The 25,534-nt window shown below is 32.9% G+C and overlaps 1 protein-coding gene and 2 long non-coding RNA genes across 3 annotated transcripts; all 3 read right to left on the reverse strand.

Annotated features, from left to right (window-relative positions):
* Positions 1–1,296: 1,296 nt before the first annotated feature.
* Positions 1,297–13,042, reverse strand: LOC105322015 (uncharacterized). Its single transcript, XM_034479165.2, has 15 exons — positions 12,804–13,042; positions 9,356–9,571; positions 8,368–8,480; positions 7,982–8,086; positions 7,607–7,711; positions 6,993–7,097; positions 6,417–6,758; positions 6,205–6,309; positions 5,919–6,023; positions 5,153–5,512; positions 4,746–4,760; positions 4,304–4,567; positions 3,688–3,927; positions 3,160–3,237; positions 1,297–2,237 (listed from the first exon to the last, which is right to left on the reverse strand). Exons 1-15 carry the CDS (start codon positions 12,875–12,877, stop codon positions 1,897–1,899), a joined length of 2,568 nt encoding a protein of 855 aa, XP_034335056.2. The 5' UTR covers positions 12,878–13,042; the 3' UTR covers positions 1,297–1,896.
* A 2,266-nt stretch (positions 13,043–15,308) lies between these two features.
* On the reverse strand, positions 15,309–20,803 carry LOC136271512 (uncharacterized). The gene is made up of 3 exons (XR_010709400.1): positions 19,177–20,803; positions 18,941–19,058; positions 15,309–17,949 (listed from the first exon to the last, which is right to left on the reverse strand). It is a non-coding gene; the product is annotated as an uncharacterized lncRNA (long non-coding RNA).
* Positions 20,804–23,204: 2,401 nt separating this feature from the next.
* LOC136271513 (uncharacterized) lies at positions 23,205–25,160 on the reverse strand. The gene is made up of 2 exons (XR_010709401.1): positions 24,857–25,160; positions 23,205–23,843 (listed from the first exon to the last, which is right to left on the reverse strand). It is a non-coding gene; the product is annotated as an uncharacterized lncRNA (long non-coding RNA).
* Positions 25,161–25,534: the final 374 nt, after the last annotated feature.

Here is a 25,534-nt window from a genome sequence, read left to right on the forward strand (position 1 = left end):
TAATTGAACAAACTCCCAAAAAATAAGAACCTTATAAAAATAACATTTAATAGTGGTATTTTTATATATCAATATTGCTGCAAAAAGTGCTTTTTCAAATAATTTGCAGCTTTATTTATTTTTTGACCTAACAATTTAATATAGAATTATGTAAAATATTTATGTTGTATATTTTGTTTTCACAAACGTACAACGTATACAAGGTTAATCCAAAAGTAGTCTCACGCGGTGCCTTTCTCATGGGTTCTGTATTATGTAAAAATGATACACGTTCACCAAATTTTGCCCTGGTCAAAATCTTGTTTAGATGAAAAATTTTAAAAAGTTTTGTTGAATAGTTAAAAAAATAAATAAATGTTTGTAACATGATATATACATGACATATTACCAGTTGTTATCCTTTCTTTTTTTTATTGGGATCGTAAATGTGTTTATACCTATTTTAAAATGATATCATTTGATCTTTAAAAAATTGGATAGACATTTTAATAGAACAAATTTAAAATAGATAAAATTGATAAAATTATAATTAAAACAACATAATTGGTATTTCTATAAATAAATTTAGACACAAAACTCCTTTTATATTAGGAAAAAAAACAACAATTTTCGACTAGCTTACTTAGCAAAGGATGACTGCACTTAGGGGCATTTTTTAATTGCGACTAAATAACATTTTTGATAGAGCATATTTTCTTAAATTGTAGGAATTGTCAATTTCGTAGCTGCAACTTTATGCAATTACATTAATAATTAGTTCATATTTTCAAAGTACGAGGTCGTTTTCATAAGTACGGGTCATTAAATTTTCTTGAATCTCCTCCATAGGATAGTGAGGACGCCCACTTTGTTTCCCTCAATATTATCGGATTATCGGTTCTGTGTATTACTGAATAATCTTCTTGTTAATCATTTTCGAATAAGTAAATTTTTAACATCAGCTACTGGTCTACGATCATCAATAGATACGTATACCAGTCGATATTATATGTTATATGTTTTGTTTTTAAATTTTTAAGAAATGGCATAATAGAGAGAGAGAGAGAGAGAGAGAGAGAGAGAGAGAGAGAGAGTGTGTGTGTGTTTTGACTCGATAAATCTTAATGTTCAATAATTTCCGAAATATATGATCTTAGAGGTACATGTACACTTACAGCAGTTTTAATACTTTGAAGTTTTGAACCGTAGTGATGAGAGAGAGAGAGAGAGAGAGAGAGAGAGAGAGAGAGAGAGAGAGTAAATAAACTTAATTATAAGCATTCCCATTAATCTAAAATTAACTTTTCAAACAGTAGACACAGTTGTCACTTTATTTTAGAAAATACGTCCGATACACAACGAATACAGAACAAACAATAATATATATACATGTTTATGAACTTTAAGTATACAAAATAACAATGAATCTCAGACCTGCTGATAAATAACGTGTTAAAAATCCCATTATACATGTTTAAAATATTTAACTCAATAGCAAATTCAATTTGATGCAAGATTAGGCCGTGAATTACAGTTTACAATTGAAATCACAGGTGCTTGGGGACAGAGCCGACCCCTCCCCTATAGTATCTAGACCCCCAGGACTTAACTCATTTTTTCTTTAAATTATCCTCCTATGACATATTTATAATCTTATGTATGCACCTGTGATTGAAATTGAGATAAAAAGTTAAAGCTGTACACGTGGTTTTAATATAAATGGTTCATAAAATATATAAAACTTCAAACGCAGAATATCAGTGCATGCTAAATAAATATTAAGCTCTATATACTTGTAATTATCGGTGCATACATGTAAATATGTAAGAGAATTATCTATTTACATTTTGATCCATCTGTCCTTTAATACCAAACAAAAATCAATGTTTTGGTCCATTTACAACGTTATGGAGTCCTTTATTCGCACAGATCTTCATTGGTCTTGTTGTCAAGGTCAAGTTTGACGTCGATTGTACTGACATAGGTTGGATTCACCACCCCTTGGGATTCCTTGGGAAATGGGTCCACTGTCTCGTACTCCGGGGGCTCAGATTCGGAGTATTTGGGAAGCTTGTCTTTCCCTGGGTAATCGTAATCCGGTGGGGGTGTGCCGTAAATGGCATATATTCCATTGTCGTATCCCTGGTGTTGTGACGTGTCATGGGGAGGAGCTGCGCGCGCAGCAGATCTGCGACAGCATATGTATAGAGCGACACCTACGGCGATTGCTATCAGAATTCCGAGTGCAGCACCAATACCTTTTTGGAAAAAATAATAATTTTTGTAATCGTGTTTGATTTCCATTATTTAAGCACAGTGAAATTTGAAGAAGAATTAAAACAACGTCATAAGAAAGAACTATATATGATATGAGCTGAATTTGGCCCCGATAATTCGACATTTTTTAAAGTGTTTCGGGAACAATAAAATGTTATGTTATTTTTTAGAAGAGTGATATAAAATATATTATTCACCTATTTATTTGATTTATTTGCACTCACTTGCAGTATAAGACGTCAGAAGTGACGCTATTTCTATAATTCAATCAAAATCAGTCAAAAATTGACATTTTTCTTATCTCTTTACGAATGGGAAATATAGAGTGCATGCTTGAACAAGGAATTTTTTTGTGTCAATTATTAGTCTTGGCTAGTTACATCTTTGATTACGATAATTTTGTTTGTTCAAGAAAGAATGCGCCCTATGTTTTTTGAAAGAAAAACTTCTTCAAAACAAGCTGTTTTATATGCTAAAAATGCAAAAATGGCGGGGAAAAGTTGTCTTTATGATATCATATTTCTAAATTGTGGGCACTTGAATCAAAATGAACATAATGTTAAAACATCTCATAAAAATCTGTACAAAGAAAACAAAGAATTACAGTAAAATGATGATGTTCATTTTTTTTGGGGGGGGGGGGCATTTTAGGCCCATATCATATATAGTCCTTTGAACTGTAAATGATAATCATCTTGATAAAAGAAAAATATTCGATAGTTTGTTTTCTTTTGAATTTGGGGCATTCTTCATCTATACTGTTCAGTTTTTGTAAGACAAAAAATATATCTCAGACTGCTTCAAACATTACTAATTTGCTACAAACAAATATCTACTCGTCTGACTTTTGAAATATAAAGGGACATAATACATTTGTAATAACAAAGGATTATCTAAACCTACCGATAAACAAGCTCTTGGATTTGGCGTTATCTTCCTGAATCTTTTTCATCTGATGAGGCATACTGACGTCTGTAGAATCTGTTAAAGAATAGTGTAAACGGAATCAAATCTTAGTGGTTCTCTAACTACATGTTTAGATTCAAGAATTTGAAGAGAGAGAGAGAGAGAGAGAGAGAGAGAGAGAGAGAGAGAGAGAGAGAGAGAGAGAGAGAGAGAGAGAGAGAGAGAGAGAGAAGAGAGAGAGATTCAAAGAAATGCATGCATATGTACATTTATGACTTCAACCTGTTCAATTACAGGCAAGAACAATAAAGAATAACTTATTTTGTAATTTTGATATATTCATTGAGAGTTTATATTTATTTCAAATACTTTGGAAATTACCCTTTCCTTCTTTCTTGCTTAAACATAAACAAAACACGATGTTTGAATGATGTTTTTTTTAACTTACTATTAATTAAAATAAGTCAAAGACCGGTAAGTACATGACTATGGACATAGTACATTATCGTGCTTAAACAATAGTACCTTCTTCCCATACTGACACGGTGAACTGACAAACTGCAACGTTACCCTCGAAGTCTCGCGCAATGTAACCCAACAAGAAACTTCCACTCAGAAAGAAGGTGTTGTTATTCTGGGAACCCAGAAAGTCGATGTTGTTAATTCCAACATTGTCTCCAACCTTCGGTTTATCCCAGGTGACAATCTCTTTGGTGAAGACTTCAATATTGGAAGGACACGATGTAAACCTTGGAGGATGAACGTCTGAAACGCAATTCAAGTCCTTCATGTTCAGATTGAATAAAAAATATGTAAAAAGGTGTTTGTTTTGTTTTGTTATAAAATTCTTTGTTTTTTTGTTTTGTTTTTTTTTACAGAAACTTGTTTTTTTTAGTAGATTTGGATATTCTTTTCAACTTTGTAAACTTAATGCATTTATAAAACTTTTTATCTTTCACAAGAACAAAAAAAGTCTTTATTAGCACAGTAGAATTTGATATATTTTTCATTTCAAATTTCATAAACGCAATACATTCAAATTTACCGTTTACTTTCACAAAAATTAAAAACAAAATTTTGTTTAGTTTCTTATTGGAAGTCGATATTAATACATCAAATTAAATAAGCGAAATTAACTTACCTTTTACTTTCACAGCAACAGCACACGTTGCAGTTCTTCCAAGATAATCTGGTGCTGTGCTGGCGACGATGTTGTGGATGTTGCGCTGACTATGAGGACAAGCACAGTGCCTGAGCTGTCGTTGGCTCAAGGAAATTTCCAGGGGTTTGCCCCGTCCATCTAAAGCTTCCAACTTTGGCAAGAGGGATTTCTCTAAGTTCACCGAACTATCGTAGGAGTTTACCTCAATGGTGATTTTTTCAGGACATTTCGTGAAAGCTGGATCTAAAAGCATCATGATTTAATGTAACTCGATGTCAACGATTATACATATTCAAAAAAGATTCAAAACGGTCACTACATTTAACATAATATTACAAAAGTAAACTGTTTGCCTTTCTGTCAATTTTTGTTAAATTGATAATATTTGGAATTATTGAAAAAAACTTAAAGGTTTAATTACCTGGAGTCTTTTCCTCTATGAAAAAAACCCATAAATAAAATCAATAGAATATCGATGTATACTGATCAGAAATGCATGACATATTAACAACAAAAAAATTAATATAGTCGCTTTTAAATGTGTTTTCTTGAAAAATAGTACGTTATGGGGTATGTACAGTATTGATATGATGGTAATACTTTCAACATATATTAAAAAAACTACTGTAAAGGTCATCTGCGTTATCCATTGAAATTATTCTTTACTTAAACAGCAATATCTGAATGGAACTCGTACATAGTCTATAAACTAATTGGCAGTACTCAGCATGAAAAATTAAGTATTGATATTTCGAGTTATCTTTCTTTCGGATGGAGCCAATATATACATTTTGCACATTTATGTACAATATGAAACTAGACTCTCACCTTTACAAAATGGACAGCAAACATCCTTTGATACCGTTTCAACGAACCCAGGAGGACACATAACCATGGCGCACATAATACTGATACAGTTAAATCCACTGGGGTCATTCCCTTGACCTTGACCCATGCATTGGCAGGATTCGCACGCCGATCTCTGATGGAGGTCGCCCTTGCGGTAGGTGACGCCCCCAAGTATACAGACGTCTTGATCGACAGCTGTTATACATTTGAAACCACACCCCAACTTACAACATTTCTGGTGTCCTTGACATTGTGGATCATACTGACAATCAGACAGGTTGCGGCAATACTCCATTGACATTTTTACAGATGGACAAAGCCCTTCATGGCTTTCAACTTCTATGAAAATGAATAAAACACAATTTTTTTCTAAGCCGTTCTCTTCGTTTTTTTTAACTTATAAGCCTATGAAGCAATTTATTTATCATGAAATAAAGCCTCGAAGTATATTTTTCAGACTTCCTCTTCATTCTGACTGTTTACCGTTGAATGCACATTTTACAAAGATAAGCATTTGGCATGAGTACTGCATATTTAACAGTTCTTTAGCTGTTCACTCGTCTAAGTAATTGACATGACGCTTGTGCAACGGGATAAAACATTTTTTAATGTAAATGAGATGTCGAATTGCAATTTATTTGTATGACTAGCATGGACTCGGTCAAAAAGGCCCAATCATTTATTTCGGTAATTAACTGTGATAATCACAGATGTTTAAGAGTGTGCTGTAAAAAATAAAACTCACTAATTTCACAACGACGGCCTGTGTATGAAGGACCACAGACACAGTATGTATTGCCTCCGCTGGCCACACAGGTGCCGCCATTGAGACAAGAGGAAGCACACACAGCTGTAATCACAAGAGAACGATATTACATTTGGTAAACTATCTTTGGTACATGTAACAAACACTCTTTTGTTAAAATGTTCCCCTGGTCTGCTGAATTTATTTGATTTTGTACAAAAAATCATATTTTTAATTGGAATTATGCAAATAATTAATCATGCGATGATATAATATATGTACATACGTATTTGACAGGATTCCCCTCGGAAGTTTGAAGGACATGCGCACTGAGGACTTCCGTTTACCATTTTACATTCTCCTTCGCCACAACCATTTGGACATTCAATAGCTATATTTATGATGGAGAATGAAACATGTCAAATATTTATAAAATATAAATTTATTGCATTAATTGAATAACACGGAATTTTGATTTCAGGAAATAACCTTTAATACCTTCACACTGCCCACAACATTGTCCTGCTGTAGTTTTCATGACCATCCCATCCGGACATCTCCAGACGGCACAGGTAATGGTAAAACAATCGAAGCCGCTGGGGTCAGAGGTCATCCCCTCCCCCTGACACAGACAGGTCGTACAGTCGTCCTTGAACATGCGTTCTCCTACGTTGTATGTGCGATTTTTGTAAACGCATCGGCTCGAGTTGATAGGTTTCATGCATTCGTGGCCGCATCCATTGTAACAGCATTTGTTGACACCGAGGCAGTCTACATCTGTGTTGCAGGCCTCATGACAGGCTCCATGAAATTTCATTGGACACTCTCCCTCCTTGATTACTGAAGATAAATGACGGTTTGAAGACAATTGGATTCTACCGAGATGTAGATGAAAAAAATAAACAGTAGAGATATAAGAAAGAAAGAAAGAAAGAAAGAAAGAAAGAAAGAAGAATAATTGAATGAATTCAAAGAAGATAGATAGATAGATAGATAGATAGATAGATAGATAGATAGATAGATAGATAGATAGATAGATAGATCGATAGATAGATCGATAAATAGATAGTTTACCTATTTCGCAATATTTGCCGGCGAATCCTGCCTTACAGCGACATCTTGTGTCGCAGGCATCGGCCACACAGAGACCCCCATTCTGACACGGTCTGTCGCATACAGCTGCATTACAAAAAAATTAACCATTATTATCAGGAGTATTGGGACACTTTCATTTATCTTTTTTGTCTACCTTCAATTCATGAACATGTGTAGGAGCATAACTTTTTCAGTTAACCGTTTGTCATGCGTTCGAGTCCGAATGGGTCCTCTGCAAATTTTACATGATCGTGTATGATTTTCAAGTAGATAAAAAGTAAATGGTGAAAATTGGGTTATTTCTGAAATATGAAGGTCTTTCAATCATACAATTATTTCAATATCCATACACCGTACGTATGCACATTTCATTGATATTACATGCAGTTCTTTTCAAACGTAGTACATGTAGTTTGAAAAACGTATACTTATATCATTAGGATTTCAATTAACATCTTTTATCAATAATGTTAAAATCATTTCCTCAATCCACCCAAAATATCCGAATGAATCAATGTAACTATGCATGTATGCAACCACCAAGCAGCAGCCAACACAGAAACAAAATCTGACGCTAAAGAAAACAAACTTACGAGTTTCGCAATAATCGCCAGCGAAATTATGCGGACAGACGCAGATCGGACGTCCATCTCTGGCACCGCAGTGTCCGTTGTTCTGGCAGGCGGGTGTGCAGATAGCTGCAGAGAAAATGAAACATCAAAGGTACAAAATCTTTCATAAACCAGTCAAATTGAGTTTCCTTTGAATGACACATGTATTTTCAGCATACAATTAAAATTACAATGTATCAGTAAGTAGCGTCTATTAGATTATGTATGTAAGTGATATATATATAAATGCAACAGTAACTTTTCTTCGAGTCTTAAATTCTGTACATAAGTGATATGGTGATTGGTTCACCATGCATGTCTCATTCAGACATTGTTTAAAATTAACTTTCTACTTACGAGTCTCGCAATGTGTTCCAGTGAATCCGTGTGGACAAGCACAGTAAGCATTGTCAATTGGAGTGCCGCCGTTATCACAGTATAAGTCTGTCGAACCATCGTCAGCTGTCGTCAAATGTTACATGTTTATAGTAATCAAACATCAATACAAGTATTCAAAACCCGCAATTCATTTTATCAAATCGATAATAACTACTAACATATATATGTTTACGAAAAGTCAATATCAGATATTATTTTCATCAATACGACCTTTTGAGCCATTAAAAGTGCTCGTTACGGAGAGTTTGTTCTTGGAAGGATGTGTTTTTTTTTTCTCCCCGAAAATTGAGTATCCAACATTTTTATCAATTATTCGTTAAAAAACGGGGGGAAATGAATCTTACCAATGGAGCAGTAGCCATAGAGATCCATTGACCATCCATCGCAACACTTCCAATCGTTGTATGTGACTGTTACATTGAAACGTACCCACACAATGCACCAGCCCTCCCACCAACTAAATGAATGTTGGTAAAATTATTGCAAAATATTGTGTGAAAATTAAGGCTTTTGCATGGAAAATACAGTTTACATGTAGGGCGCTTGTACAAAATACATATTAAGTTCTGTGAATAACAAATTGCATTAAACAATTTTAAATGTTACTGTGGGGAACTTTTATTCTGGTGAAATTACGACTGTTAAGTGATGGACTCTAGATTAAAAAGATAAAACTGTATAGTAACTGTCACCCACTCTTTAATTATAGCAGTTACGAGTTAAATCTAGATCTAAAAGGAAGATAAAGACTAATGCTATTTTGTGTGTGTGTAGATTAATGATAGCTCGAATGCATTACATGTTTTTAAAAAAAGTTTGAATGCAAGTTGATATATGGGATGATTTGATCAAATGTATTATTTCTGAGAAATTTTTTAAAGCACCGCATGCAGATCTGGATGTACATTTAGTTTATGTGTGACGTCCTATTTTGAATTGAATAAAGATGTCAGAGGGTCAAACCGCGGGCTTTGTGTAAGGATCTTTTTAAGATTCACCAATTAGCAAAAAAAAGCTCTTTACTGGCTATCGTTCTGAACAAAATCATTTAAAACCACAGGCCTTTATTCACAGCAAGGGTTTGACATGCTTACTATATGTCTTCACAACTCCTTTGGCTGTGCAGAGAGAATTATCGAACCATGACGAAATTATGAAATCTTAAAATTGCACTTTTATACTTTCAATTGTAACATTTCGGTAACTTCACGATGATTTTGAATTTCGTACGAATATACGAAAATATTACTTGTCCGTATGCTTTTTTAGGGGGGGGGATTGCATATTTCTTTTTGTAAAATCCAATTTTTAGAGTGTGATTCGGAGCATTACCCATGGTCCCCTGACCGACGTTTTCTGCTGTGTTCACTCCACTCCATTTGATTTTCAGGGGGATTTTCACCGCCATTTTCTTCTTGGAGAGCATCCATTTCATCGCAAGGCCACAAAAAAAAATCCCACATAGTCGTGTTTTTAGTCTTGACATCACAACACCAGTGATCTCCATTGGATTCGGGGTCAGATCTTGGGCAATTTCTATTCCGGCGTCTAAAAAATACATTTGTGTAAAAGATCACTAAACCATGTTGAATAAACGTTGAAGTAAAATTGACCATACGATAATAAACATGTATGTATCGGGTTATCTTCGTACGCATTTTATTTCTAAACGTGTTAAGGTAAATTTATTTAAATATTGTATTGGAGTTATTTTTAGCAATCTTTAATTTTGAATTCTTTAGCATTCGTTCAAGTTTTTTTTTTCAGAAAGTTAGTCGTCTCAGTTTTCCGACAAGCAAGAAAGCTAAGCTTTTGTGAACTCGTTTGGTTGAATCTATCTATGAAAGAATCTTAAATCTTTAACAGGAAGAACCCAAAGACGTATATTATTTAGCGATTCTTTTACGTGAATAATTGGAACTTTAAAGATCTGTAACATGAAACTACAATGTAGTATGTAAATAAATCTAGTCCCAGGATTCCTTGTTTAAGTGATTACATGATTTTTATTTTTCATTTTTAATCCCCGTGATAAAAGATTAAATCCTGTATAATTTCAAATGGTATGTTTATCTTTCGCTCGTTTGTCTGTCTGAATGTATGTATCATCGCCATTTGTAAAGTTAAGAATTTGCTAAGATCGGGCTTCGCCATTTTCTGGGCTAGTGTTTCAGAGATACAAAAATTTATAAGGTACATGTAATAAATCCCTAACCATCAGACTGTGAAAAACAGTAATTCAACGATCATATCAATATGGGCATGCAAATAGAGGCACATACGTTTCTTTCTTTGGCGCATTTATATATGATAAATACGGTGAGTGTCCATAAATAAATACCACGTATGCGGTAATCCAATATACACTGAAAATCCCACTCGGTTAAAACCAGATTGTGTTTCTAGTTTCAGTTAAAGTGCTTTATAATCATGCTTAATACCATTAATCTAACTGTGACACTAACCGCATTCATGTAAAATGTAATCAAAAGAATTAAATGAAGCTATTTAGAGCAGTTGTCCATAAATGAGAAAAAGAGAGACAGAACAATTTTAACAAGTCTTGCACAGTGTGTAAAATAATAAGCCATACACCAAATTCTGGTTATTATTTTCTGTGCATATATATAGTGTTTAAAGTTTGACGTTTGATTGATGTTATAATATTACGTACCTATAGAAAACTGATGATATGAATTGGTCATCCATTTTTTCATAATCAGTTTCGTAATTACGTGGTTTTTTTTTTTGGAAATAAGTAATTCAAATGCCTTGAACGATTTTTTTTTCTTTAACAAATCGATGAGACATAGAAATAATATGAAGGTGTATTATAAAACACTACTATCTTAAACAATCCCCTTTCGGGTATAATCTAGATTGTGCATCTGTTTTCTGTTTTAAAAATACTTAGTTATGTTTAAGAGAGAGAGAGAGAGAGAGAGAGAGAGAGAGAGAGAGAGAGAGAGAGAGAGAGAGAGAGAGAGAGAGAGAGAGAGAGAGAGAATGAACGGGTATGCATTATGTTTAATATTATGTTAATTATGTTTAAGAGAGAGAGAGAGAGAAAGAGAAAAGAATGAACGGGTATACATTATATTATATATTTGACTGTTAGTCATTTCAAGTGTGTAAGATATATAGTATCACATTTAATGTTTATCATTAGAGATATTGATTTGTTCATGCATAACAATTTTCCATATACATTTAACTTCTGATTTGAATTCCATGCATAAAGTTTAAAAACATTTTACATATCTCTGAAAATATCAAGAAAACGAACTTCATATGCACACTTTAGTGTGACGATTTTTTAAATTCCTTTGTGAAGATTATATCAAAAGCTGCGATCAATGACTTTTTTTCAGGTTTTCAGATAGGTAATAAATGTTGGTATATTTGTTCATTTAAAAAAAACCTCCACCTATATATTTGTATTTAATGTCCTAAATCTTGCCTTCAGAAAAAAAACAAGCACCTATCAATTTTCATGCTTTCGTGTCATTAATATATTCTGTTGCTAGGATACGGGGAGAAAAAAAGAGTGTTATGTCAATATAATTGTGGCGTTCTGATATTGGTTTTGCCGGAAGGGTGAATAACTATTACATACACTGTAACGGAAAAAATATGAAATATTATAAAAAACCTTCTCTTGATAAATGATGACTAGAAATCCGTTGGAAACATGTTTGTCATGCAATACTTCTTTTTTTTTTACTACTGTACTACTTTATATTTACATGTAATTACGAACACATTCTTAAACCGGGGAAGGGAGAGACGTAAATATAATTAGATTTAAGATTTAATTTAAAATTGTCCATCTGGCTAATCCCTATCTTTCCAAACCTGATGTTAAAAAAAACCCCCAAAACCCTTACAACAACCTAAACACACAATCTGCGGAAAGGGGAGGGGGCAAATCTGAAAAAAAAAATCCGGGTCGAATCCCGTCTACTACATGTCTCACTGCATCACAATTCTGGCGTTGACATCAATTTTCTATCCTGCTACATTTTTTGTGCTTTGTTTTCTATTTACCCATGATTTACATGCAATGCATAGCCACTAATTATTCCTTGTTTCCCTGTCGAGTTCGCTTTGTTGATTAAGATTAAATAGATAATAGAACTAACAAAATCAGTAAAAAAAAATTCATACAGTTATTAAAACACTTTGAAAAAAATCTGTTTATGTGATATTTTGTACATTTCCGTATCAATAATATAATACGACAAACCAGCCATTCTCGGGAAATCTATCATGAAAAAAAATTAAGCTTGACGTGTGAAATTTCGATAATATATACATGTATACATATGAGATAAAGAAGTGGAATGTTTTCATCATTTATTTCTATTTATGACTAAAAGTTAATTTCTTAGAATATGTACTTAAAGCCATTAAATTGAAAACAAGTTCACATGATAAAATGTATTTCCTTCCTTCCTTATTTAATATGTGATTTTATTCCTGTGACTCGTGCCTGATAAGTATAACATTCTGTTGTATAAATATGTACCGAAATAAATCTGTCAAACCTTGTAGAAAGGGAAAACTATGATTAAAATAATATTGATAATATTGATTTTTACCATTGCAAGCTGTTCTAATGACCCAACAGCGCTCAGTATTTCAGAGCAGTAATATTCAACAGCATGAAAAATATATGAAGAGTTACATAACGCTGTTTGAATACTGATCGATTCGCTGGATCAATAGAAAATAAAAAGGATTTACTTTTTCCTTTTAACATATAGAAGGCATTTCTTACCTTCTTCCACCCTCTCCAAGAGCAAGAAAAGCTGCCAAAATGAGAAGTACGAAAGTGTATTTCAGATTCATCATGGCGCTAGTTTTTCCGCAGCCAAAAGTTGTTTTTATCCTTGGTAAATTGTTTGTCAACACATGATCTACTTTACCGCATGGGCCACAGACCCGTAATAAATAGGGTATTCCCTCTGTGCGGAAGATTAAGGTTTCTTGTTCTGGTTCAAGTATTTCAGTCACAATAAATCCGAATATTTAGTTTCAGTAAGTTTAAACGTATTATTTGTTCAGAGAAGCGAGGCGAACAATGTGTATTGGCGATAAGTGCACACGAACTCATACATGTTCGTGACATCGATTTTTAAGGGTCTATTATTATCAACATCAGGCACGTAGCATCGTTTTTGAAAGTGGGGGACCAGACTCATCCAAAAAATCTTGACAAGCAAAAATTTAAAAAAATAAAAATATTAGGACTTTCCCAAAATCTTCAAAATCCTAATCCGTGGGGGTGGGGGCTCGCGTATATAACATAGTAGTAAGTATATAACTTCAATTTCAATCCTTATTTCCATATTTTTTACATGCTCCCACAAAAGTGGGGGGGGGGACTCCATGATTATTCAACTTTTTATATGTAAATTTTAAAAAATTAGTTGCTGCGAGTGCGGGGGGGGGGGGGGGGGGGGGCAGCCACCCCCCATCCCCCCTCTCCCCTGATACTAAGTGTCTGAACATTTTATTTGGGATCAGTTGTTCTTGTTAAAGTGTTTCAATTTCTTTTAAGGAACCCTCCTTAAAATCAACTATTTATAAACGATTTACTAAACAGTTAATATTTTCCAGTGTGAATTGATGTCTTTTAACCTGGGGTGCTACAGTGTACATGTACCTGATGAGTGCATATGAAATTTCTTTCGTATGCCGGTATTTCCAAATTATTCATCGACAATTTAATCTCAAAGACACCGAATTAGCAGTCACTTTAAATAATTACGAGTATCAATAATAAAAATAGAAACACGTGGTCAGTCAAAGCCGAACGTAAACGAAAATTCGTTCAACCAATTTCATAAGAGTGCTACTATTCAGATGTACAAACAACTAAATAACGATAGCCAGTCACTTATATTTGCTTATTCATTATTCTCAGTATCTACATGCATATTTGTGATACATAAATAATGTTAAAAATAGCACATAAGCAATAATGAAAGAAAGGTTAATAAGCTATGATTCACAGTTTGTCTCCATTCGGTAATTGACTGCATCGAAGGGTTGAATTTCTTAATTTTGTAAAACAAAACTTTGAACGTTGTAAACACCTTTAACATTATTGCTACATGTGTTCATTATAAAAGTGAACAATCTATTTCACCTTAGTCAATTATTTTACATTGGATTTTTTAGTCTAATAGTAAATAGTTAATAATCAGAGCGAATCCCACTTACGCAAAAAGTGTTTCCTTGAAATTCAGAGTATTTAGCAGTTAACATTGAGATAATTGATTGAAAAAAAAAGAATTCACGAAATAATTTTTCCTGCAGTTAATATTCATAAATATAATTTCTTAAGGCCATGGAAAGAATGGTAATTAAACCACGTTTTATACGATCTATATATATATATATATATATATAACGATAATTATTAATCGTTAATATTGAATTATTTTCTGAACTAGCTTACAATAAATAAAGTCAAGAAGGATGCACTCAATGAAAATAAAACCCCTTATTGTATTTGCGGATGTTTATTATTATGAAATGCAATACAGAAAACAAAGAAACCTTTTTTCACATCTTATTTACAAAAAGACACTGTTTCATCTTACATAATCTGTATACAATATACAATTCTATTTTCTCTCAAGCTCACTTTTGTACCAGTCTCAATATATTACAAATCTTTTTGTTCTCGCAATATTAAGAGAAAAACAAAATAAGCTCATCTAACTGGTATGACCCCAACGTTACATCTCAACCCCAACGACTTATATAAATTATTTTTAATCGGAAATCAATATTTTAGAAAGAATAGATACTTAAAGCTGAACACCGCTCGTAAATAGGCACTGTCCGCCATATTTCTCTTTAATCACTGCTGTCCGTACAACCCTTATATAAGGGACAGACCTCTAAACAGTTCAAAGTTCTTCGCTGTAGAGGTCTCACCTGTGTAGACGTACATTTTGTCTCGCCGTGTAACTCGGTCGCGATGAAATTATCAAATTTTACGCACCTTTTTGAAGCCAGGAGAATTCTAACGTCAAATAAATTGGTCAATGCATAATTTACGAACAGAAAATGAACATAAGATAAGAAAAAAATGCATAAAATCTAAAGACCACGAAAGGAATACTACATGTCGGCCACGAGGTTCAGGTGTGCAATCGGGTGTAACGAAATCGAAGGGTTTATATACCAGGTATATATATATATATATATACCTGGTATATATACCATCTGTGTGACGGTGCCTATTTACGAGCGGTGTTCAGCTTTAAAAATTTATTTTCTGGAAAAGAACGATAAATCTTGCACAGAAAATGTGGAGATTTTCTGGATAAGAACGATAAATCTTGCACAGAAAATGTTTAAAATGTAGGTTTCCAGGTTGTGGGACTTATATTTATAACTCAATATCAAGATTATGAAATGTTATGACTCAATATCAAGATTATGATATGCGACACGCTGCTGATAGATTGCGAATAAACGAATTGGGTTCTTGTCATTGAGACATTATTCATTTATTTTTTCAAATTCTAAGTACATGTATATCATAAATCCAGAACCAAAACGTTAAAAACAATAAAAGGGGCTTACTATTGTACACGTATCAGAATTATTGATATCGTTCTATTTAGTTATTTCCTAAAATCATAAAAATATACGTTGTTGATGGAAACTACATGGCTTCCTTTTGTTTAAAATTACTGCCTTCTGACAGAAGCCATAGTACCCTCCCCAAACATTCTTGGGCAATTTTAAAATTTCAAAGGGTCATAAAAATTGCGATAAAATTAAAAAGAATATGATTTTTTCAATACTGCGCTTACAGTATATGGAAAATGTTATTTGCTAAATGTGGAAACATCTCAGATGTATAAATATGTTGACACACATTCCCTATTATGCTTCCAGTTTCAAATGATATTCATTTCACGAGTCAGTTTCTTAAAAAGTGAAATGGCGACAAGACTTTATTTTCCCAAACTATCGGCTTTAAACTTAGCAGCAAAAGCGAACAAAAATTGACCTTCTTCCAAACTATGATCTGACCTCAATCACCATCAACATCACCAAGTCAACAGCTTCCTTTGCACTAGTACATGATTGTATAACGTTTATTTTGTATAACTGGTAAGATTTTCAAACCCGACAGAATGCAGTTAAAAGACAACACCTTTGAAACTTTAATGACCATAAAACCACAGAAATAATTTTGTACAAATCAGTAAAATTGAATATGATGGTAAGTATAGTAAGTGTGTTTCATATATTGATTGAGGACTTGCAAAAAAAATCTTATTTGAAATTGACTTTTTTAAATTCATCATTGACTTTTCACAAAGTAGCTTTAGGCGATAGTATTACACTACTTTTCTCATGTAAGGGTTTAGGTAATGTTTTGCTTTAAAAAGCAATGGTTATCATTTATGGTAATTTAACGCTAAATTTCATGAAGTAATGGTTATGAATTGAATTGCTTTACATAGTATTTTGGCCCAATTCCGGTCAACGCGCACATGAACGGAAAAGAATATGACGAAATAGGTGATATATATATGTGATGTATGGGACACCAGTCCATTGCAGGTTAACTCCAAGGGCAGAGCTGAAACCCAATTTTAGTAAAGTTGACTTGGACAATAAAAATAAAATGCCCGTCAAAGCGCACAACAATCAACATTAGGTGACCACAGCAGGGTTTGAACCAGTGATCTTTTGGTTACTGGCCCAACGCCCATGTTCACTCAGCCATGTGCTCCACATGAAACAGCATTATTAATGTTCGAAAGTAAATAGTAGTACGCATGTGTGTAAACAAAGTATACTAGTATTTAAATAAAAGTATCATGCAACAAAACAAAAAAAATATAAACCCGAATACATAGTTTGCTATAAATAAATATCTATACATGTACACATATACAAGAAATAAACACCCTTAAAATAAATATAAAGTATAAAAAAAATTGCAAACTAGATTTATCATACAATGTGACTTTTGAAAATGACCAAGTAACACTAGAATAATTGTATAAATACAGAATTAATGTAGTGAAACCAAAATGATACTAAAAACAAAAGATATTACTAAAAAAAGTATGTAATTTATTGTTTTAGAAATACAATCAATTCAGCAAAGTTATCAGGAACACACAACATATTGAAAAACAATTATGTACTATGTATTTCTTATTATATATATAACAGTAAAGGGTTGTTTATTACATAGTTGGAGCTATTGTATATAAGAAATAAAAGCTTTTTGTTGTTACAAATTCGTAGAAACTCTAACAAGCAAAAGAACAGAACAACAACAGTTTAAAATAAATCCAGCTAGAGCAATGATTACAAGATTCTGAAAAGAAATAGATGTATACTTTTTGAAACAGCGTACCAAACAAATTTCTTCTTCGACACCTAGTTGGGAATATTGGTTGTTGTCAAAGTAAAGAAGCGCAAGTGCAGGTATCTGAAAAAATGTCTTAATTAACGCAAAAACAGGCTGAGAAAATTGAACATTTCCAATCAGTTGGTTTGTTCTGAAGGCGGTTGAAAGGGCAATTACAATCTGAGCAAAATCAATCCACACTACAAGCACCGATAAAATTACTGGCCATTTCCTTTTCTCTTCGAATATATTGTCATCTGGCGCTGGGTTAAAATACATGGTAACGGAAAACGCAATGTTCATAAGTTGAATAATGCATACTAAAACCACAAATACTAAAACAGGTGTTTTCAATGCATTTGCATCATCATGACTGATGATTGCTTGTGGGGCGTCTGCGAGAGCTTTGTAGAACAGGCCGTCAATAAGAAGACTAACAAGATCCAGTGCCAAAATTGAAGCATTTAAAAGGAACCAATTCGACATATAATTGCTTAAATGGTTTACCAACAAATTTTCCATGATCCTTAAAAAAGAAAAAATATTTAAAATAAATTGTAACAAAACGATGATGAAAATCAAAACTTATCAAAAAAAAAGAAGATAAATAATATTAATGACACCCAATAAAAGGCTTTCATCATAATTTTTTTTTTCATCTAGATAATAAATATAATAAGACACATAGCGATACAGAAACTGACAGGGCTAAAAGCTACACGATCCTGTTTATCGGTCGGTCGTATTCATGACCGTTCTTTGCTTCAAAGACAAATGTTAGTTACTGATTCCAAATTGTAAAGGTTATTAGATTTTTAAGACGTTATTCTACCCTCCCCAAAACTTGATGATTCTTGGTCGTAGAGAGTAAAAAGGTAGGACAAAACGAAATGTAAATCAAAAGTGCCTTTATTCAAAGAATAAAGAGTTCATAAACTTAAGCTTTCTCCTTAATTAATCAACAAATGATTTGTATTTTCAAACTGAATTAACAAAAGCCACAAAATTCACAAAAAATGTTAGTTTAATTTATTTCAGTTTCAGGACTTCTTGTACTTAACTGCACTAGAGGGAGGGGAAAATCTATTTACTTTTGAAGAGAAAGACATCGGCTTGAAAAAGAACTTTTACCGCTATACTGAACCAATGTAAACAACAACAGGACACAAGCCTTGTTTACATGATAAACTATTGTGAGCTCTGTGTCTTGACATCTGACACTCAAATTTTGATTGAACATTAGAAATGCATTTCTAAAGCAATGTTGAAAATAAAACCCTAAAAAATTTAGTGACCATGCCTCTTATAAGGTTAAGCTTTAAATTTATGATTCAAAATAGATTTTGTAACTTGAAACAGGCACGTAGCGTTATTTCGAAAGTGTGTTTGGTGTATGTGTGTGGGTGGGTGAGGGTTAATCATCCGAAAAGTCTTCACAAGTGAAAAAGAGGGCAGACTCTCATGCCCCCTTCCTAATGATACTTGCCTATAAAACAATATATCTAAATAATACTTACTTTGCATCGGCAATATTTCAAAATTTGTACGCATTGAACTTGATTTTTAATGCATATTTACTGCCTACATTGCTATGCTGTTTAGTTTTCTTGAAAACGAGTCCCTTCCTTCCCTTCCCTTGAAAACAAAAAAAAACCATGTGGTTTCGGCGCTATACATGTATAAAAATGACAAATTGATAGGTTAATAAATACACAAATTGTTAAATTGTTGAATAGAGTTGGCTTAAACTTACCTTTTAAAGAAGCAATTTGCGTACAAAATAGGAATATCAAACATGTGTTTATCTCAAGGGTTTGTTTAAATGAAAGCTAATCCTAAGAGAGTGTCTTAAAGATGCTAATACAAAAGCACGTTTCTGAGAAAAAAGAGTGCATTGAAGTTGTTTTTGTGGTTTGTTGCAGCTAGCCTTTGATACTTGGGAGGGATCAGAACGACTGCCGCTGCGAGCCGCCTACGAATAGATAGATAGATAGAAAGATAGAAAGATAGATAGTAGGATACGAATTTGTGGTTTTGGTATGGACCAGAAAACCTATGCTTTGTTAGCTATTCATCTATAATAAATTCCATGCGAATCTTTTGCCTTTAACATTAAAAATGTTTTAAAACGTATTCAAAATTATCTGTGGTTATTTTTATAAAAATTTTTAGAGATTAAGATTGGTGGATAGTTGCTATCGGTTCGAAGTTTTGTATAGTGGAAGCTTTTTCTTTGACGCTGCGCAGTTTCTTGTTTACTTTAATTTGCAGTTGTGCTCTTCATGCACATGTAACACCGGCGATTATTATACAACTAGCGTTTGCAACGCCCTGCTTAATCGAATCGTGGTTTGTAACACTGCATTATTATATCTTCTTAACAATTCAAGTAGGAAGTATAAAAAAATGACTTTATTTTCAGAGGTCTTTTTCAGAGAAATTCAATTTATAAAATGTCAAAAAGAGCATCGAATCTTTATAATAAATAACTTTTTATACTTTAAACAAAGATACAAGAATAATACGATTTGCTTTTGAACCGAACTCATAACTTAAGGAAAACATTGAAATTTAGTAATATATAGCAAGCATTTATTATTTGGTAAACGGCATAGATGTTGTGGAGTTCTTTTTCTTCGAGTATTGGGCACAGTTTTACTTACACTAGCTTCAGAGCTGAAAATTTGAAATGACAAATCGTGGAGCTACCGTTTCAGCTATATTGTATATTTATTTTGCACGGTTTTGGACTTATTAACGTTTAATAGTGTAATCAGGGATATACTTACAGTGTATGCATATGGAACGCCTCAACTGCCTTAATATGTGAATAATCTTTTTAATATGATGATAATTTAATATTACATACATAATTACAATAATGCTTGTGTTATATTGAACAAAAAGAAGAATAATATATCGGAAAAGAAACCGAAGAATAAAAAAAGGTCTTCCGCTTCCCACGTACGGCGGATCTTAATTAGTTTGTGTATTGATATGAGTTTAAAGTTAATTTCTTGTTTACTTGATCCTGTTTAGTAATTGCCAAATGTTGGTCAATGTATTTCGGCCAGTTCAAACCGTAATGGAAATTATATGAATAGAGGTTTCAGTTATCATCTTAGAACACAACTATCAAATGACAAACTACAGAGTTTGTTTCTATATATGCGAGAGGAAAATGTTGATGCCTTGAAATCATTTAATGATCATTTTAAGATATATTTGAAGCTCCAAATAATACCAGGGACACACAAAGGTGACTTGTTACATCAATATTGAGGCCCCACTTACCCACGGGGCCAATGATTAAAAAATTTGATTCTACACTATTTTAGGATGCTTGCCTAAAGTTCGGTCTACACACAAATACGGAAAAGAATATGATGAAAAAGGTAACATACACAATCGTATACACAGTTATAATTGGCTTAAAGAAGATTAATGTTTGTTAATGAATTTATTCTTTATTTATATATACTATGACATTGTGCAATATTGATTATTATATATAATATCCAAAACCACAGTAAAAATAGGTACATAATTATACAAATATTACGGTACCTAAATAAATAATTCATAATATTTTCTAATGGTACTTTTCATAAATATACACTCTTCAGAAAGGCATGGAAATAAACAGGTTATTGTTCAAAATGTCCGGCTGGTACATGTATAATATCGTTGTTGGGTATATTTCAAGCATCATACAAAAAACACCAAAAAAACACTCAGATTATGTGTCAAAATTATCTATAACGGATTCCACATGCATTTTGAAATATGCACAGAATGTTTAGAGAAGTTAACGATGTGACATTGTTCTCGGTTCATTTTAAGGCAGGCCGTAGTATCATTTTACAAAATGTATGGACCAGACAAAACGTGATAAGATCAACTTGCTTGCATGTCATGCTTTTGTAAACAGGTGTGCAAAAAACAGTCTTGTTTAACTTTTTTTTGCTTTATGACGTTTTCATGAAGGTTTACTTCATTTCTCGAGAAAACATTAAACGGCAATCAAAAATCCTTCATCGACCCCTGAAGGCGAACAATGCCAATGCTATTCCCGGTTTTTGTGGTGATAAGCGGATGAGAGTCATTGACTGCTTCTAGATGGGACACCAGTCTATTGCAGGTTATCTCGCTGTGTAAGCTGGTACCCATTTTTCAGTTAAGTGGACTGAGACAATATAGATGAAATGCCGGTCAAATTGCACAACATTCATCCTTAGATGACTACAGCGGGGTTTGAACCAGTGACCTTTCGGTTATTGCCCCAAATCTTGTGTTTACCGCGCCGTGTGTTCCACGTAAAACAGTACTATGAATGTTTGAAAGTATAATGTAAAACGAATGTTTGTAAACAAAGTATACTAGTTTTTAGATTAAGGTATCATGTCAATAAATATCTTTACAATATACAAGAAAGTAAAAAAAAAAAAAACCAAACAAACCCTGAAATAAATGGAATTCGTGACAAAAAATAAATTGTAAAATACATTTATCATTCAAAATGTCCAAGTAGCATTAGAATATTTGTATAAATACGAATTAGAAAAACCAAATGATTCTACAAACAAAAGATACTACTTAAAATGTAATTTTCTGTTTTTTAAATACATGCAATTAAGCAAACTTATCAGGAACAGATCAAGATAACATATTAACATATTAAGGAACAATTTTGTTAAGAAATAAGGTTTCATTTGTTGCATATTATGATAATAACTATTCTCCATACTTTCTTTTTTGTGATGACCTAGAAAGCCGCCTCGATTAAGATGATGTAACAAAAAAAAATACAACAATGTTGCAAGCATTTGAATATGATGATTAATACACTACTTTTGACAAGACAACACGTTTTTATTATAAAAGTAAAACTGAAAAGAAAATTCACTTGTACAAATGAAAAAAACCCCGATTGAAGCTTGGTGGAATAGTACTACTTATGTTGAAGTCGCAATGCGGTTGAAAATTTTAAAACAAAGCGATGAATGGAGGTTGAGTTAGAGTCTACTTAGGCATACTCAAGGAAAACTCTATCGCAGAATCAGATTCAAGAGCATAATGTTTTCCTCCGACATTATAGAGGAAAGCAATTTTAACTTCTATAATATAATCTTTTTACAGAATAAAACAGACAGAGAAGCACAGGGAATTAAATTTGACCGTGATCCGTGAGTAGACTAAACACGAAATGTCTGTGATATTTCGCTTTTGATTTTGATTGAGGATTGTGTTTAATTCTGACATGAGAAATTTAACTTAATTAACTCCTTTGACAAATTGCGGTTGTATTTTTCAAGAATGCCTCGTAATGATGTCGATCAATAAACATTAGACTATTCTGTTTACAGGCGTTCACATGAATCATTTATCCCCCGCAATTAATGTTATGTTTTTTAAGGGAATAAATAAACATTGTACTAGTTTTACGAAACACAGATACGTTTATTTTTTTTTATGCCTAAACTGTATTTTCAATACGATATCTAACAGGTGTTTTTCAGCACAAGTCGGTTTGTTTTAAGGACATTGAAAAAGTAGTGACCTTTATTATTAATGCGCTACTTTGGCCTCTTGACCCATAATGATGTTAAGCAGGTAAAAACAGCGGATTGCGTAGATAGTGCTATATAATGGATACATTTGCAAGTGTAAATATCACTATGTTAGGATTTGTTTTATATACAACAGTAAAGGAGTGTTTGTTACAAAGTTAAGACAATTGCATGTACAAATGTAAGAAAAAACCCATCTTTTTGTCACAAATTCATAGAAACTCTTACAAGCAAAAGAACAGAACAACAACAGTTTAGAATAAATCCAGCAAGAGCAATGATTACAAGATTCTGAAAAGAACAAAATCTATTCCTTTTGAAATAGTTTATCAAACAATTCTCCCCGTCGGCATCTATTTGGGAATACTGGTTTTTGTCGAGGTAACGACGCACAAGTGCAGAAATCTGACAAAATGTCTTAATTAACGCAAAAACAGGCTGCGAAAATTGAACTTTTCCAATCAGTTGGTTTGTTCTGAAGGCGGTTGAAATGCCAATTACGATCTGAGCAAAGTCAATCCACACTACAAGCACCGATAAAATTACAGGCCATTTCTTTTTTTCTATTTTGAATATGTTGTCATCTTTCTCTGGGTTAAAATACATGTTTACGGAAAACCAAATGTTTATAAGCTGTATAATGCATACCAAAACCACAAATACTAAAACAGGTGTTTTCAATGCATTTGCATCAGCATGATTGAGGATTGCTTGTGGAGCTTCTGTAAGAGCTTTGTAGAACAGGCCGTCAATGAGAAGACTAACGAGATCCAGTGCCAAGATCGAGGCATTTAAAAGGAACCAATTCGGTATATTGTCTATGTTGTTGACCAACCCTTCTCCCATGATCCTTAAAAAAGAACATATGTAAAATGAATTCTAAAAAACTGCTCAGATTTATAAAATTGTAAATGGCACCTAACAAAAAATCTTTATTAAATTGCATTTGCAGCTACCGAGTAATTTCTCTTCTATTCTTAAGAAAACCTATTGTAATACATAATGCTACAGAGTAGTATCTATGACCTTTTTATTGGCTTCAAGGACAATTTTTGTTTGATACTGATTCAAAATTGTAATTGTTACAAGAATTTTTGGACGTTGTTCTACCCTCCCCAAAATTCTGAAAGTAAAAAAAAAATTTCGATTTTGCCACGTGAAATTTTATGAACCTATATTTTATAGTGTGTGTGTGTGGGGGGGGGGGGGGGTTGTCCAGTCGCCTAGATCCGTGCATGCAGTGTAAGCGAGGTTTATCAGCTAATGATTTTTTTAAATTATATAATTTAGAATAGATATTGTAACTTGAAACGGGCACCTAGCTATGCTTTTGAAAGTGTGTTGTGTGTTAGTAGGGGGGGGGGATAAATCCAAAAAAATCTTGAAAAAGAAAAAAGAAAAAAAGATTCTCCCAAAAATCATGAAGATCCTTTCGCACCCCCCTTCTAAAAAAGGTGTGATAATTCACAGTTGTATATGTAAATTTAAAAAAAATGATTGCTGAAAGAAAAGTGTGGGGGTTTGGTGGGGGAAGGTAAGCTTTCGTGCCTCCCCTCCCTAATACTAGGTGCGCCAGTGGACAACACTTTTCATTTAAATACAACTTTGCTTTTGCTTCGGCGATAGATAACATTTTTTACGTATTGAAGATGACTTAATATTTCAATGCACATTTATTTACTACATTATTATGTTATTAAGTTTCTCTTGAAAACAAGACCTATCCCTTCAGGAACAAAAAAAAAAGAAAAAGAAAAAAATAGAGAAATAATTTGGTATGGGCGCCATACATACATGCCAAGTTGATAGTTAAATAAATACACAGATTGTTAGGTTGTTCAACAAAGCTGATCTTCATCTTACCTTTTGAAGAAGAAATATTCGTACAAAATAGGAAATCAAAGATGTGTTAATCTCGATGGTATTGTTAAAACGAAAGCTGATTCAAAGAACTGAAGGTATCTTATAGAGACATATGGTAATGTACGTTTCTGAGAAAATAGAGTGCATTTAAGTTGGTTTCGTGGTTTATTGCGGCGTCTAGCTTTTGTTACGGTTACATGTACCGGAGAAGGATCAGAACGACTGGAGCCGAGAGCCGCTTACAAATAAGTTTACAAAAAATTGAATATGATACGATTTAATCATTTTCGTTTTGTATGTGAGCCTTAAACCTACTCAATGTTAAGTATTTCATTTATAATGAATTTCATGAGCATCTTTTGCATTTGTTTTAAAAACTATTTAGAATTTTCTGTGGTTTTTTTTTTTAAAGAAAATCCAAAGATTAAGTTTGGTGGATCGTTGCTATCAGTTAGACTTTTTGGTATAGCGGAAGCTTTTTCTTTGACGCTGCGTAGTTTCTTGTTTACTTTAATTTGAAGCTGTGCTCTTAATGTAGATGTAATATCGTCAATTATTACACAACTAGCGTTTGCAACGTCCAGCTGAAACATATCGTTGTTTGTAAAACTGCTTTTTTATATCTTCTTAACAATTCAAGTAAGAAGTATAAAAAATAATTTTTACAGAGGTCATTTT

The sequence above is a fragment of the Magallana gigas genome, chromosome 9 (assembly GCF_963853765.1).
Source record: "Magallana gigas chromosome 9, xbMagGiga1.1, whole genome shotgun sequence".
NCBI classification, from domain to species: Eukaryota; Metazoa; Mollusca; class Bivalvia; order Ostreida; family Ostreidae; genus Magallana; species Magallana gigas.